Source organism: Sorex fumeus, unplaced genomic scaffold, assembly GCF_029834395.1.
Source record: "Sorex fumeus unplaced genomic scaffold, SorFum_2.1 ptg000098l, whole genome shotgun sequence".
Taxonomy (NCBI): domain Eukaryota; kingdom Metazoa; phylum Chordata; class Mammalia; order Eulipotyphla; family Soricidae; genus Sorex; species Sorex fumeus.
This window is the reverse complement of record NW_026606155.1, coordinates 62,211,196-62,227,244: the sequence shown is the minus strand read 5'-3', so window position 1 is coordinate 62,227,244 and position 16,049 is coordinate 62,211,196. Positions and strand designations below refer to the sequence as shown.

At 47.1% G+C, this 16,049-nt stretch overlaps 1 protein-coding gene across 9 annotated transcripts in view; it reads left to right on the top strand.

Moving 5' to 3' along the window:
- The first annotated feature begins 3,642 nt into the window (after positions 1-3,642).
- Positions 3,643-16,049, top strand: part of NPAS3 (neuronal PAS domain protein 3) — a 1,011,636-nt gene continuing 999,229 nt past the window's right edge. For 3 of the 9 annotated variants that reach the window (XM_056133997.1, XM_056133998.1, XM_056133996.1), the window contains exon 1: positions 3,643-4,055. In XM_056133997.1, the coding sequence (XP_055989972.1) occupies positions 3,898-4,055 (158 nt within the window). In that variant the 5' untranslated portion in view covers positions 3,643-3,897. Of the gene's footprint in view, positions 4,056-8,337; positions 8,502-16,049 lie in introns of those variants that run through there. The other 6 variants (XM_056134002.1, XM_056134001.1, XM_056133999.1 and 3 more) reach the window with 3 other exon arrangements.

Sequence of the window (16,049 nt, the reverse complement as noted above, 5' to 3'; positions counted from 1 at the left end):
AGTTCTGCTCTCTTACCTGTCATTGGCAGCTTCTACACTAAATGGCAAATATTCAAAAGTCAAACCATTTAACGCTAAATGGAAACTAATTTTCAAAAAAAAAGTGCATTACATGAGCAAAAGTCACAGTTGTTCAGCAACAACAGTAATGAATCTGTAAATATGTAACTGTGATGCTGTGTATTATAGCATATGCATGTATAAGCAGGTTTAAGCAACACAATATCTTTTTCTGAATCTCTAGAACCAATAATATGTAGGCGGGGGTATAAAATGAGAAAGTACACAGTTTAATGCTAACTGAAACCCTTTGGGTTGGATAAGTGCCAAAGCAACTTGCAAAATATTTCAAAACAGCTGCCAGCATGTAAAGATTTTAACTGAAAGAGTAGAGTAATGAAATCAGAATTACTAATGAGTGAATAAACTTAAACTTTCCTTAAGTACCTTAATGAAAACGTAGATAAACAGATCCAATAGGAATCTGTCTCCCATGCATAAAGTTTCCAAAATTATATATGTACAGGCAAAAATATTTTAGTACTGATATATATATTTATATATTTAAGGTGAACTGCTGTGCAAATCTCCTTTGAGTATTTTGTTGTAGTCCTATTTTAAGAAAGAAGTTTCCTGGAGGGCAGAAGTCATATTAATTCTCTCAAATATGGGTAGTTGAAAGTTAGAACTTTGAAGTTGAACGTGCTCATTAAGCTCTATTTTAAATAGCATAAAGTATCACTGAAGTCAGTCTGACATACCTGACATTTTAAATGTCTAACAACGGATCTCAGATATTCTACCTATTGGTAGAATTTTGCCATTTGGACTTCTCAGAACCGCTTGCCCTCCAAAAAGAGAAGAGAAGAGGTACATCTATTTTCAGACTAACCATGCTGTAAAATAAGTAATCCAAAAAGATAACGACTGGTCTTTTCATAGATTTGGTATTGAGACAAAGGAGAATGGTATACATGTTCTGTATACCTAACCCACTGCTGCGTGTGCTGAAAGGAAATGCAATTTTCTAAGCATTCAGTTCTTTGGGCAAAAGAGGGTTTCCCCCTTTCTGCATCCTTCGGACACTTGGGACCATCTCTACACCCGCCAACACTAGCTAGGAGTCCTGCATCCCACGAATGGAGTGGAAGGATGGACACGTGGAGCGGGAGCCACTTGCTGCAAGCCTCCATCCACTGTGTGACCCAGATCTCAGCTGGCCGGCACAGCGCCACCACACAGCAGGCCAATCATTCAGACCAAAACTGTCTTAGAGAAAGCCGCTACTGGCTTCTGGGGTCCTTTTTAGCCTGTTCCCTCTGTCAGTTACTGGGCTTCCTTTGACCTCTAGCACCACCAGTCTTGACCTATGCAGAGAACTTTCGCCAGCCCATGAAATACTCCTGACCTCTCCGTGACTGGCATGAACTCCCCGGGCCTTTCAACTGGAAAACCGGCGCGGCGCAGAAGGGTGGCATTGGAAATCTCCTCGTGAGATGTGGGCTGAGGAGGCGAGGTGGGAGCAGAGCCCTGCAGTCAGACCTCCAGTCAGCCAGCACAGTCCAAGACCCAGGAAGAGGTGCGGTGGGACCAAACCCGAGACCAGATCTTTACAAAGAAGCGCTCCTACCCAGGGCTCCCTGCATCTCCCCCCAGCTCTCAGCCCCTGTCCAACGCCCTTAGGTTTGGCCTCTGAACAAGTAGATCCGGATGAAATACCATCAAGTGAAAAAATGACCCCTCCTCAGGAAGGAGGGGCATCGGAGCTCCGTAGGGTCTGCAACTCACTCCTGGGTCCTTGGCGCAAGCTGCAAGAGGCTCATTACCATGCTTCTTCCGTGCAACACGTGGGGGATAGGACGGGGCACTTTCCTACCTCCTGGTGTTAGCTGCCGTCCAAAGCGTTTTCTTTGAGAGGAGAATGGAAACGCAGCTGCGCAGCGGGCCCCGCCAGCCAGAGCTGGACTCCGAGGTGCTGCGGGGGGCGCCTCCGGAAACGGACATGGTTTAGAGGAGCGCAGGGGACATCCCGCTCCCCGAGAGCACACCCCCTCCACTCCACCCCCCCCCCCCCCCCGCGGCCTTTGTGCGACTTGGTGTTTCCGAGGAGCCACTAGGACGCTGGGGACGCCCCGGGTGCGGCTCGGCCAGGCGTGAGGCTCTAGCTCCCGCGCGCGGGGGGACGCGGGACTGGGCGGGCGCTGCCCACTGAGCCGCACAACTTCTGACCAATCAATCGGCCCTGGCCCTCCGAGTTCCCCCACCTCATTGCCCCTATGCCCCCGCGGCCGGCGTGGCCCCGGCTCACAGAGTTAAGCAGGTGTCTCGCCAGCAGGGCGTTAAGGGCGCGGGAGCACGCTCCGCGGCCGAGCCCAACTTGGGTCCGCTTGGCGGGCGCGGAGCAACGAGTCCCCAGGCTGCCTGTCCCGATATCGCGCCAGGGAGAGGGATGGCGGCGAGCGGCAGCGGGAAACACGCACAGCAGCCCTTGCAAAGCTGGGTGCGCGGGGGAGCGCGCAAGACAAGGGGAGTCCCGGTCCCCGGCCACGCTGGGGTTGCTTCCTGCAGCTCTGACCTCTGCTGGAGAGCCACGTGGAGGGGGGAGAAAGTAGAGCGACTTGGGTCCGGGGCAAGGGGTGGGGGAAGCGACCCTCCTCTCTCTGCGTCCCTGCGCTGGAGTCAGAAGAGAAAGAGTGCGAGTTGCGGTGAATAAAGACATCCCGACCGCCACCAGCTCCTCTCACCCCTAAAGAAATTCTGCTGTGACCAAGTGAAGAAGTAACCGGGAGACGACGCCAGGAAATAAATACACGTGTTTTCTCTTTTTGTTTCCCAGCTGGCTGGAATTTGCAGAGTTCGGCTCCGTTGTGTCTTCTAGAGTATTTATTCGTTCCATCGTTCCAAAGGGGCGAATGGAGTTGGGTGAGAGGGAGCACACCGGGTCTCTAGCTGCACTTACAGCCCCCACTTCTCAAACGCAGCCAAGTCCAACTGCCCCCTCCCTCGAACGAGGAAGCGCCCCCCACTTAGAAAGGGTAAACTCTGCATCGCACAAAAGAGACCCCCCCCCACTCCAATCCTCCGTCTTTGCACACTCTCCCTGCTTGCCAAGCACCAAGTTCTCCAGCAACACAACTTGCAGTTGGCAGCCCTCGCGCTGCCTGGGGTGCAGGGGAGGAGTAGAGTAGGGTCTCCACAGGGCGGGAAGGCTCTGCGCCCCCATTCCTGCACACGCGGGCTGGAGTCCAGGGTGCTGGAAGCCGCGGGAGGCGCGAGTCGGCCTGGATAGTGCTGATTTCTCAGGAGAAAAGCGGGGAGAGAGCGCTTCTCTGTCTTGCACTTTGGTCGGAAGTGCCCTGTGCGTGTGCGTGTGAGTGTGCGTGTGTGTGTGTGTGTGCGCGTGTGTGCAGGGGGGCGGGAAAGAAAGGCCCCTCCGCTGCCCATCATTCCCTTGCACCGGCCAAGTCCTCGCCAAGCTCCGGGTGCATCCTTCCTCCGCCACCCCCTCCCCTTCTTCCTTCAGCTGGGCTCCGCGCGGCGCAGCCCGAGCAGCCAGTGAGAGCCACATCCTGCAAAAGGGGGGGGGGGCGCACCACCGCCCCCCAAAGGAAAAAAAGGCCCCACCCTGACACGTTTCGCTGTTTGCAAGTCCCTCGCACGCCCCCCGCACCTCCTCCCCGCTCTTGCGGCCCCCCCAGCCCGCTGCGCGCACATCAAAGCGCCTCTCCGCCGCGCACAGGGGCCGCGGCTCACTAATGGGATTGCAGGCTGCCTGGCTCCGCCGCTGCCGCCGCCGCCGCCGCTCGCACTGCTGCCGCCGCCGCCGCCCGAGTCCTAGCCCGAGCCCCTGCCAGTCCGCGCCCAGAGCCGCCGCGCCCGGGGGCCGAAGCCGCCGCGATGATCCGAATCTTTCCGGATTTCAGCGTGCAGGTGACGGCCGCGGCGGCCGGCGGGGCGGCCGCGGGGGTGCCGGCCGGAGCGGGCATGGGGAGGGCCGGCACCGCGGCCAACGGCACCCCGCAGAACGTCCAGGGCATCACCTCCTACCAGCAGCGGTGAGTAGTCCCGCCTGGACTGGGATACCGCCCTCGCCCCGGGGCGCTGGGGTGGGACTCACTTTGCCTCCTGTTCAGGCTTTACAACGCACATGGACATCTCCAGGGCTCACTTTGCTGTCCCTCATTGTACAGATGGGGAAGAAGGGGGAAAACCACAATTCGGACTGAAAGGCACTTCTTTGCACTGGCCAACTGAAATCAGACTTTGCCCTGCGCCTAGTCCCTAATTCAGAATCTTCGCCCCGCGTAGCCAAGTTATTGCAGCGAAGTCTCGAGACACCGCACTAGGTGCTTTTGCAAAGTTTGGGATTCCCGTCCCCTTCCAGCGGAATGTTCTCAGTGCCTGTGTTTTTTGCCGATCCACGCTGACCGACAGCCTGGGGGCCAATTGATCACCGAAGGCTGATTGACCATTTGTTTCCGAGTAGAATAGCAACGATATTCACGTATAGCTATATACTTGCAATTCTACTTAATTGTGTTATCATGTCACCTGTTACTACAGGGAAATACAGCATGAAAACCGAGTCTCTTAGGCGCTGTTAAGCATTCATCTTAAATACATTATAATGCAAATGTGTTAGATTCTGAGATTTGAGTTGTAGGCAAATTTTGCAAAGTTAGGCATGGGGATGAGAAGAAAGTTGTAAAGTATTACTTGTTTGCATTTTTCTCAGACACACTTCTAATTAAAAAAAAAGAGGGTTATGACTTTAAAATAGTAAACAGGCTTTGATTCACTTGTGAAAGAAAGGAGGGAATTTTACCTCCAACAACAACCCAAGAATTCTAAAGTTTTAATCTAAGGACAGACAACTTTCCGTGTTAAAGGTTTTACTAAAAATGTAGTTCACCAATATATGCTGAGAAACACTACCAATGTTGTAAGAAGGTAAACCCCCCAATTGTGGACTCAGTCTTATATATAGGAAGAGGAAAGGGGGGAAAAAAAGAACACATGAAAGTGTGAAATTAAATATTTGTGTTTCCCAGATTGCACACGATTAAACATCTGAGAGATTTGCCAATGGCATTTAACTTAAAATATACACAATGCATAATTCAAATAACAGTTCCTATTTTTACCTTGTATTTCAAACTTCATTGATTTGAGAACCTTTGATTTGAACCAACAGTGTTTAAACTGAAAAGGTTACAATAATCTATCACTGCCATATTTTGTTCCTTCTAACCAACCAATGAATGGCCCAGCGACCAGAGCAGATTTTTGCATAATACAGTGTTTTCCAAGTTGATGCCCAGAAACGCAAAGACTTCATAGACTTCATTATATGCTCTAAGTACTATCGAAGTTTTAGCAAGTCTTGAAAATAACTCAAAAAGAGGTTATTTGCTATCAGAGATTTTTTAATTAAATAATTTTAGTCTTGTTTTATGCAAGTGATTACAAGAATCTTTAATGCAAAAGATCTGGAGTAATCTTTCAAACATAAAGGACTAGACAAGGATTAGATTATTCCTATTCATGGTTCAGGTATGTTTTTCTTTTTAAATTGCTTATTAAACATTTAAATGACAATGGAATCTGGCAGTCACTTTAACTGGGAAGTGCAGGCAATAATCACAATAAGATGGTCTGATGGTCTGTGAGGTCCGGAGTCAAAGGTCGGAAATGTCAGATGGCCTTTGGACAATTTCAGAGACCTCCAGGAACTTCAGTTACCCCAGAAGATATAAATTGGGCATAAAAGGGTGACTATAAATTTTCAGCCTTTCAGCTTGCTCTCAGACTGTGGATCTTTTACATTAAAACTCTATTCAGGGTCACTTTTCCAGCAAGCCAGGAGCACCTAGGGAAAGATACTCTTCTGTTCCCCACTCCAAGCCCAAAGCCAGTCCCGAGATGTCATCCACCTTCACCTCTTGTTCAACTCCCTGAATCCTACTGTGGCTGCAAGGATCAATACTTAAAAAATAAGCAACAGGAAACTTTAGCTTTGGGATATTTTCCTGCCTTCCTGTGATTTAAATTCTGATATTTGAAAGATGAGGAAGTGCTAGCCATGGAAAATGCACCTTTCCTCACTCAGATATGACACCTGTTACTGCTTTTGATCTGAATTAATTTGGGGGCAGGAGTGTGAGTCCTGTATGGTCAGAAGATTATTGCAGGTTTTTAAGGGAGGGTCTGATCCTAGTCCCCCTGTCCTCTGGCATTTCCCCATCAGAAACTAATGCTACTAGCATGTTTGAATTTTAAGGGCTATGGAGGCTAGTTTTCATTTCAAGACCTGGATGCACTTGCAAAGTTAATAGTCATTTTACTAAGAACAAATACAGAGGCATCAGACTTTTAGAGTCAGATGAGAGAGTGACTGAGGGTCAGTGGAGGGTGGATGAGGGGTTTTAAGCAGGGTGAGATCTTGGGAGAAAACTTGTCTTATTTGTCCCCTTGGGCAGAAATGCCTAAGCTGGTAGTTGGTCTAGACTCAAAACTTCCAATTGGCAACCCTCCCCTCCCCCCCATTACCAGCCTGTGTGTATCTTGTACTCAACGCTCTCCACTTCACTTCATTTTTCAATCACTCTCATCATCTGCTACCTGTAGAGTGTACTCCAGATAGAACTCAAACACGATCATGCAGATTAAACACCTCTGCCACGAAAAACACTTATGTTTCCTAAGTTCTGGCTCTCAGCTGCACTTTACTGGAATGGTAGGATGAAAGGGGATCCATGCAACGGTCTGCTTTTGGTTCTATTTGAAACTGCAAAGCCTACTCATAGGACCCATGTTTTCCATCTGGAAATTTTGATTTATTCAAAGTGCACAGGTTTTATATTTTCCCGGTTGACACATAACTGACCCATGTCTGCCCCCAAAGCTGCCCATAGCTGGCAGAATGGTTGCAAGAACGCTCTCAACGGTAATCGGATTCTAGCCTGGGCCCTGAACTAAGTGAGTGACCTTTCTCTAGGCCTCCCTGAGACCGCTGTGAAATGGGAAGGAAGACTGCTGGGGCTAGATCCAGAGGGTCTAGCAGGACCTCCAGGTATCTGGAGTCTGGCCAGGAGAAGCTGTTGATCTCACTGCGTGTAAACTCCTGAAGAGCTGCCCCGGGGACTGGGCTCTGCAGCTCTGCAAGCCGGTGGACAATGCAGATACCCAGGCTCGGTAAACGCTGCCGAGAGGGCTGGAGCCACCTGGTCCCCGAGCCGCCGCGGTGCCCTCCCGGGACGCTGAGACTCGGTGAGCCGCGCAACTCCCCACTCGGGTTCATTCGCATGGCCCCGAGGGCGCTCCCAGGACGCCATCCTGCCCGAATCGGGTCTCGCCTGCTTCGGGGCCTCCCGTCCGGTCTGCTCGGTGTCTTCCCCCTTGGCTGCGACACGCCAGCCAAGGGAAGTGTTCGAAACTGCAACTGAGTGGCGTTGTTGCGCCGGCAGCCGAGCTTCCCAGTCCCCCAAAGAGAGAGGGAGGGGTGGAGGCGAGGGGGAGGGGGAAGAAAAAGGAGGGAGGAGGTGAGAGAGAGAGAGAGAGAGAGAGAGAGAGAGAGAGAGAGAGAGAGAGAGAGAGAGAGAGAGAGAGAGAGAGAGAGAGAGAGAGATGCGTGTCTGTGTATGTGCGCGTGTGTCTGTGTCAGTGCGGGCGGGCGGGCGCTCTCAGAGCAAAGCCGCTGGAAAATGCCCAGAAATACTTTCACAGCGGTCAAGCTGGGAACCCCCGCGTGTCCTCCCGTCCCCGCCCCTCCTGGCCTAGGCCCCGACCGCCCCCCGTCGGGAGGGTGTGTGCCCCACCTGCCACCAGGCGGGCTCCGGGGGGCGTCGGCGGGGGGGGGGGGTGAGCGGGGGGCGGGGGCGTGCGCGCGGCGGCGCGCGGTGGAGAACCTGGAGGCGGCGGGGTGCTGGGCCGGGCTGCCCGCGGGGCTGCGCGGGAGCCTCCCCCCGCCGCCGCCGCCGCCGCCGCCGCCGCCGCCGCCGCCTCCCCCTCCGCCGCCGCCGCCGCTCGCCCGTCTCCGCGCAGCCGGGCATGTCTCGGGAGCCGGGGCGGCCCGGGCCGCGGGGACGCTGCGGCGCATGGACGGCGGCGGCGGCGGCGCCGGGAGAGCCAGGGCACAAGAAGGCGCCGGCGGTCGAGGAGGCGGCGCCCCGCGTCGAGAGGCCGCGGCGGAGCGAGGGGCCGGCCGGCTGCCGGCGAGACTCGGGCCCCGCTACTTTTCCGTAGCGTCCCCGCCGCCGCAGCACGGCCGCCTCCGCCGCCGCCCGGGCCCCGGCCCCGGCCCCGGCCGCCGCCGCCGCCGCTGAGCGCCGCGCACGCCGCACTCACTCCCGCCACCCCACGCACACGCACACCCCCGCCCTCCCCACGCCCCCCAGCCCGGGAGGGGGGGAGCGAGGCAAAAAGTAAGAGAGGAAAAAAAATAGCAGGAAGATGGCGCCCACCAAGCCCAGCTTTCAGCAGGATCCTTCCAGGCGAGAACGGTAACACTTTTCTGTTTATTGAACCTGCCGCCCGGGCGGCCGCTCCCGCCACTCCCGCCGCCGCCCCGGGGCCGGGGCCCGCGCCACCACCCTCCTCCGGGGCCGCGAGCCCGCGGGGACCGCCGTGCCTGCCGGCGGCGGAGCGCTCGCCGCGGTCCCCGCGCGCATTGTCCGCCCGGCGGCGGCTGCGGCGAGCGGGCTCCGGCGGCGGCGGCGACACGCTCCCTGAGCAGTCGCACCTCCTCTGCTCGCTCGGCGAATAGAGTGAGTCGCTGACAAAAAAAAAAAAGAAAGAAAAGAAAGAAAAAAAAAGAAAGAAAAGAAAAAGAAAAAAAAGAAAAAAAAGAAAAGCAAGAGAATAAAAAAAAAGAGGAAAAAGAAATAAGAGACACAGAAAAGAGACGGGCTGCGGTGTGCCGGGCAGCGGACGGGAGGGGTGGGGGGTGCCGGGGATCCCCGGGGCCGCTGCAGGTCCCCTGGCAGCTGCTCTCGAGGAAGGAATGAGGCTGGGGCGGGGGGCGGGCGTGGAGGGGAGGAGGCGACGGCGGCGGCCGGGGGCGGGGAGCGTCGAGATCGCGCCAGGCCCGGAGCGTGTCGCCCAGGGGCGGTCTCCGCGCGGGGCCGCTTAGGCCTCCCCGCCGCCTTCGCCGCGCCCCCCTACCCCCCCGTCCGGGCAACTTGTGGGTCTCCTGCCTGGCCCTTGGCCCTGTCCCTTTCACCGGCTCTACATGCTCTCCGGCACCCTCACCCCCGTGCTCCCCAAAAGCCAGAAAAAAAAAATCAAGCGGGTCCTGAAATCCCGAGTCAGCCAACAAACGAGGTCCAAGACATGCGTGCCAACAGTTGGAACATCTCTGCCCCGTTAGTGACTGGGGATGGGTGTTGTAAAAAGTTCCTGGTGAGCATTGCAAATCCAGGCGGGAGGCAGAGCCGAGCACGTCTGTCTGAAGTTAGTGAAACTGAAGGGAATGGGAAAGGGAGTGTGGATGCAAAATATCCTAAACATCCTACGTGAGTGGCATTGTTAGATTTCAGTGTGACTCCCCCCCTCCCCCCTACACACACACACACACACACACACACACACACACACACACAGGCAACGTGTCTTTTCCTCCTGCTGTCCACCGAGCCTACTTTGTTTGGAATCCTATTTGCTATTAATTGGCAGCGTTAATGACATTAATTGCATATAGCATATTGGGTTGAGCACAGTGAATATCTTGCTGCCTCCTTAGAGGAAGTGCTCAGTAGGAAGTAAGAACCTTAGATTCATGTGGAAAACAAATGCAGTTAGAGGCACACTCCCCTCCCTTCCCCTTCTCAGGCAGGGGCTTTTACTTTCCTCCCAAGCCTAAGTGAACTTGAAAAGAAGGAGAGGGACCTCTTTAGTTAACGGATTTAATTACTATTACCTGGGCTGTTTTACTTTGTATACAGTAATATGCATTTAACCTATTAGTTTGCATCCAGAGAAGGCAGGCAGATAGTCTTGAAGAGACCTTCAGTTCCACTGGTTTGCGTTCTCTTTTGACAGCCAACTTGTCAGAGTTGAGGTGGAAATTTTAAGTGGGTATAAGTAGACTAGTTCCAGCTCTGGATAAATTATATACAAATTATATACCCGAGACTAAATGATACATAATCCAGTTTTTACCAAAGGTGTTAACTATGTCTAACATTAATTAAATCTGATAACCCACCTGGCTAAAATGAACATTTAGTATTTTATAAAGAACTCACACTCTGAATAATACTCTTGCAGATAAAAAATATTTCTCAGAGCTTTATGCAAGTCTTTTGGTAATGACATTTTATCTGCCACTGGTGATGCATACTTTTTGAAATCAGAAGTTTATAATTTCCTCCTCCTTTCCTTCCTCCCTTCCTCCCTTCCTGTCTTCCTGGCCTAACCTGTCTGGCTTCTGTTTGTAGTTAGTATATTTACTGGGATGGCCCCAGTAATCTCTCTGGCATAGGCCTATTTGTGTGCCACTTTTGGAATTTCTCTGAGATAGGAATCTTGAAGATAGAATTAATTTCTAGAGGAAACTTCATAGCCTGTGCATGAGCGCGTTCTTTATCACCTGTCTCCATTTGGCATTCGAAGAAGGTAAATCAAAGTGCACGATTTGTTATTCTGCTCCACTTGAGAGCTGAACTAAATAACACTTGGTCTGAAAGTCTGATTGAAGTTGTAGGAGGATATACTGTATTTAATTTAATGCCCTTTAATAGCATCTTCTTGTTCAGCTAGGATGCTGTCATTTTAAAGGTTGGATCTGAGAAGGTTTAACCTGTAGGGAGAGGGAGGAGTAATAATGAGATAGGGGGCAGAAGGAGTGAAATGGATGGAGAAAAGGAAGGAAGGAGGTACAAATGGAGTGTTGCAAACGGCTAGAACCACAAACTTGGCCCATTATCCAAACAGTTGTTTTATGCCCAGAGGGTTCACTTTGTTGTTAGGGTTTTAAATGCTCTTAACACTTTAAGAGTAAACATTACACATATTAGTTGATTTGGTTTTGTAATGAGAAATGGTGAATTGGATGGTTTGTTTAGGAGGGATTGTTCCTCAGTTTCTTGCTTTCACCATTCTGTGCACTTAGTTACTGGAACTTGTTGGATGGTTGTAGTATATCTCTGTGATAGTTAAACATAAACATTTTAAAAATAAAGGATGACTCTCTGTGGATGTGCTTAATGTCATTCCCTCCCACTTATCTGTGGAAAAAAGTGGTTTCCAAACCATTGATATCATAAAGGTGTTATGGAAACTTTGCTCTTAACTACTTTTCAAATACAGCAGTAGTCAAAAAGTTAGACTGAAAATACATCATATAGGAGCCTGTAGCATTTGTATAGGGGTAAACTGCTTCCCATGCATGTGCACCAGCTGAGCCTGATTCTATTTCCGCATCTATGATATGTTTCCTACCAGGAGTGATCACTGAGCACAGAACCAAGAGTAAGTCCTGTGCACCACTGGGTGTGGCCCCCAAACCAAAAAATAAATTTTATAACTTGAATTGTCTTGTTTACTTATGAAATGTCTGTCCTGGGTATAATAGCATAGGAAAAATATTTTTTTTCTTATAATGGGTACCAAGTCAATTTTGGAAAATGAAGTCTTTTTTTATATAAAATGTCTTTAATTACTGCTTATTACTCCTTAAATTTCTCTGTCTCAAATATATAGAAAGTGATTCTTGATAGGTTCAAATAGCAAATTGTAAACCATTTGTATTTAAAATGTTTGATTTTCCCTCTAAATTCTAATAAGTTGCAGATTAAATAGTTCTAGCATACAGTTTTGCCACTCTGCAGATTTATAGCCAAGAAAAGTAGGCAGACAGAAATTTCAAACATGTTAAATGCCCATACTGGTTTGTAAAGCACATTCTTGTAGCACAATTTAAAAAGTAAAGGTTTTGGCACAGATTTTTTTGGAGGTATTCTTTTTTTAAATACGTTTAAACACTGAGTGATAAACGATGATATGCGTTGTCTAACACTTGCTTATATATAAATAGCTCCACAAGATTGCTTAAATGATAATTGAAAATATGAAATAGGATGGCCTTCATATCACAAGGCCAAGGGTCTACAAATGGAAAAACTGAAATAATGAAATATTTCCAAGGCAACAGACTGTCAACAAGTACTGTAATGCATGGGCATATCATAGACGCACTGGCGAGGATATTAGATCGTATAGCTTCAGAGCCAGGAGTTATAATGACCTCTATTATGTGGGATCCTCCCATATTACAACATCCTTTCATATTTCCAATTTCTTATTTATGAATTGGGAGACCTGTAGTAATTCCATATCTATGATAGGCCAGCTATTAGATTTGCTACAGTGAGCAAACTTGAATTCTGTGTTTGATGCTTTAAATTTTTTGGTACAGCAGTTATTTTAATTTTTAAATTTTTAAAAAAAGTTTATTAATTTTTAATGTAGGAGTATTGCTAATTATTCAGCCACTGATTACTCTGATTGAATTGGGCATAAACTCCATCTCACTTTTTCTTCTTTTTTATAAATTTATTTATTCAATCAATGTGAGAGCAGTTACACAGCTTTTGGGTTTAAGTCTTGGTCATACAATGATGAAATAACCCGTCCCTTCACCAGTGCCCATTTTCCACCACCAAAACCCCCAGTATATCCCCATCCCTCACCTTCCCCCTACCTGTTGGGCAGATGGTTTTCACATTACTCTCTCTCTACTTTGATTACATTAAATATTTTGATACCAGACCCACCATTATTATTTGGGATTTTACCTCAACACGCAGATATGCTGAAAAGGCAATGTAAACAATTTGTCTTCTGTTGCTGGTTATGAATAACATATGAAGTTGCGTGGCTGCAGTAGTGGCCGCAGAATTTTGGAATTCCGAAATTTTAACGATTAAATCTGGAGGGATTTCTGCCAAAACCTACAGCAGATATTTTTAATACATAATGGTATTATCAAAAAACTTTGATCCCTAAAGACTAAAGAGATAGCTCAAAGTGCTGGGCCCCATGATTTGCATGAGCTATCCCCAGTACTGATTACTTCATTACTCCCTACCCCCCTGTCCTCCCCATACATGGCAACATCAGGAGTGCATCCCCCAAAAAGTTTTGGTCCTGGGTCATTACATGCCCTTTAAATAATAACTTTCATTTTATTTACCAAAAGTTACATAAATTTTTCTTCATTTGTTTTTGAGCCACATTTGGGGGTAGTCAGGGGTTTTTCTTGCTTTATACTCAGGCGTCACTCCTGGCAGGTTCTGGAGACTGTCTGGAATACCAGGATAGAACTTGGGTTGGCCATGTGCAAGGCAAGTACCTCAAGTACCTTACCCACTGTACTATTTCTCTAGCCTCATAGAAATCAGTTTTTTTACTGGCAATGAATTGGTAAGAATCACATTGCAATTGACATAAAATATACAAACTGGAACTCTTTCGTATTTTTTAGTGATAAGAACTTTGAAATTCTTCTACGCGAAGATCACTCCTACAAAGGAAATACTTGATGGGGATGTTAGAATTTGCATGAAATCTTTTGCTTTGCCTCAAATCCTCGTTTGTAGTCAGCTGGTAGCATTTGTTTGCCAACGCAAACATTGAAGTCCAGGATCCTGTGAGCTGCCATTAGGTTTTCGATGGTGTGTGTTTAGGACCTATTGCTTTATATTTTGTTGTAGATATGTTAAAAAATTTCTAAATCATGCCCAGTAATATTTTCTCCTATAAACCTACTTAAATGTTAATAATGACTCCAGGACTCCAGTGCAAACCTTTAGGAGTAGCCTATTTTTCTTTTCTGAATTTAATTTTGGTGATCCTGTTTCCTGTGCAAAATTCCACTCCCCAAACCTAAAGAAAACTAAGTGCACAGGAGAACAGAACTAGTCTATTTCTGTTTTCTTTACATTTCAACTTATTTTTACCCTTTAGTGTTGCCTAATTTTAATTCAATTGAATAAAACTTCTGCAATGTCATTGACGGAGACTCCACCTTTAGTTGTTTTATAGACATTCCTTAACTGCTTACTGTGAATAAGACTGAAACTTGGTGGAAGAGATAGTAATGTTGAAAGTTTCATTTGATTAATGGATTTAATATCTACTCAAATTGCACATTATGTGAAACTTTAAATATTTAAATCTGTACTGTGATTAGGTGAGAACTCCCAGAATTTGTGGGAAATTCTAGTTATGTTTGTTTTGCATTTAATGATGTTAGTATTTTCACAGTAAATAGTGCTCCCCCTTCTTTTCCCTCCCTGGGAGGTGTAGTAAACCAACTGTAACTGAATGGTATTTTTACAGCACTGGGCCCCATTAGTGTGAATAGGATGTTTGCACGATTAAGTTTCATATAACTTGCATAGTTAGACTAATTTGTAGCAATGTTAATATTTTAGCTATAAACAAGACACAGCTTAGTAAGAGTAATGTGACTGCTACCATATCTGAAATGAATAGAGCAGTGACAAGATTAAACAACACTTTAAGTTGTTGTATGTATACATCTGTAAAGCATAAGATTTTGGTTATGTAATTGGTGTTTGAGATCATGGTGACCTCCAACTGTAATTATTGATTGGTTCAAACATTGAGCTTGATTCATTGAATCCCTACTGTAGACCACAGTGGTAGACTCGGAGAGTTGTGGCTAATTGTCCCTATAAGAACAGTTTCTCTGGCTTCAGACTTCCCTTATGTTGGATGTGCCCAGTATTACAGATAGTCAGAAACACCCTTTCTGAAAGAGTAGGAAATATAAAGTTTTTGTCTCTGTTGACTTTGTTGGCTTAGTGTTCTCAAGGGATAGGCTATTCAACTTGTAAAATATTGCAGTTATTGAATAAAAAAGTGATTAGAAGTTCTTGAAGGAAAGACAAAGAAAAGAGGCCATATGAATATAAACAAAATCAAAGCATATTAAAAAGATTTGATGGCACTAAAAACTAAAATGGATCACATATGATAATAATAAGCACTTAATGGACACTACTGTTTTGGTCTCTATATCAAATGCTTCACAAAAATTCATCATTGTTTTCTTACTGTAAAGGAAAGCAATGAGGGACATGCTAATATTCCCATGTATAGGTGAAAAAATCAAGGTTTACTGTTTTCAACTAAAGTGTTGGAATTAGAGATTGAATACAGGTCTCTGTAGAAATGTATAACTTAGCAGCAGTATGAAGGGACCTGTGCGTTTAGACTCTGGAGTTAGGAATTTCTTGACCTGGTCTCAGAGTTTCTAGAGCAAAAAGACCATGTACACCTCTGCTTCATAGTCCTTCATTAGATTTTTTAGAAAACTTCAAAAATTCTTTGATTTTATAGTTAGAGGAAGAATTTTTGTATTGATATGGAAATTAATCTCACAGTATTATTTAATATTCCAGTAAGTTTGGGCAAGCTCTGTCTCTGTGCCATGAATGTGTGTGTGTGTGTGTGTGTGTGTGTGTGTGTAGTTTAGGGCACTTTAGGGAGAGATATTTTATTAGATGTACACATATGACTCTCTGGATATAGACTATGAAGTTCTCAGGATACCTTTCACTACTGTCACCGAGGCTTCTCAGTGTACCATTTTGTTGGAAGATCAGGGTTAATACAGTTCTATTTTGTAATGGTTTTGATGCTAAGTGGGTAGAAACAGCCTCATTGAGCTTTCTGAAGAGCATATATTTGTATCAAACTGTGTTCTGGATATCATCTTTTGAAATATATATGGAGTCATATAAATTGGCCTCTTGCCAAATTATCTAACATCATAATAAATGACAGCAAGCATTTATAAAATACTGTGTACAAAGTAATATCCTAATGATCTGTGGGCTTTACATATTTTAATTACCTAATTTAATTAAAAATATAACATGTTAAAATGGTTCACAATAAGTATATAAAGGATTGATTCTGCCCCATCCTCCACTTGTGGCATCTTCAAGATTGGAAAGTCTTTCATAGCATTTTAATTTCTCTAATGGAAATGGAACAAAACTACTTTATGAAAGTTTGTA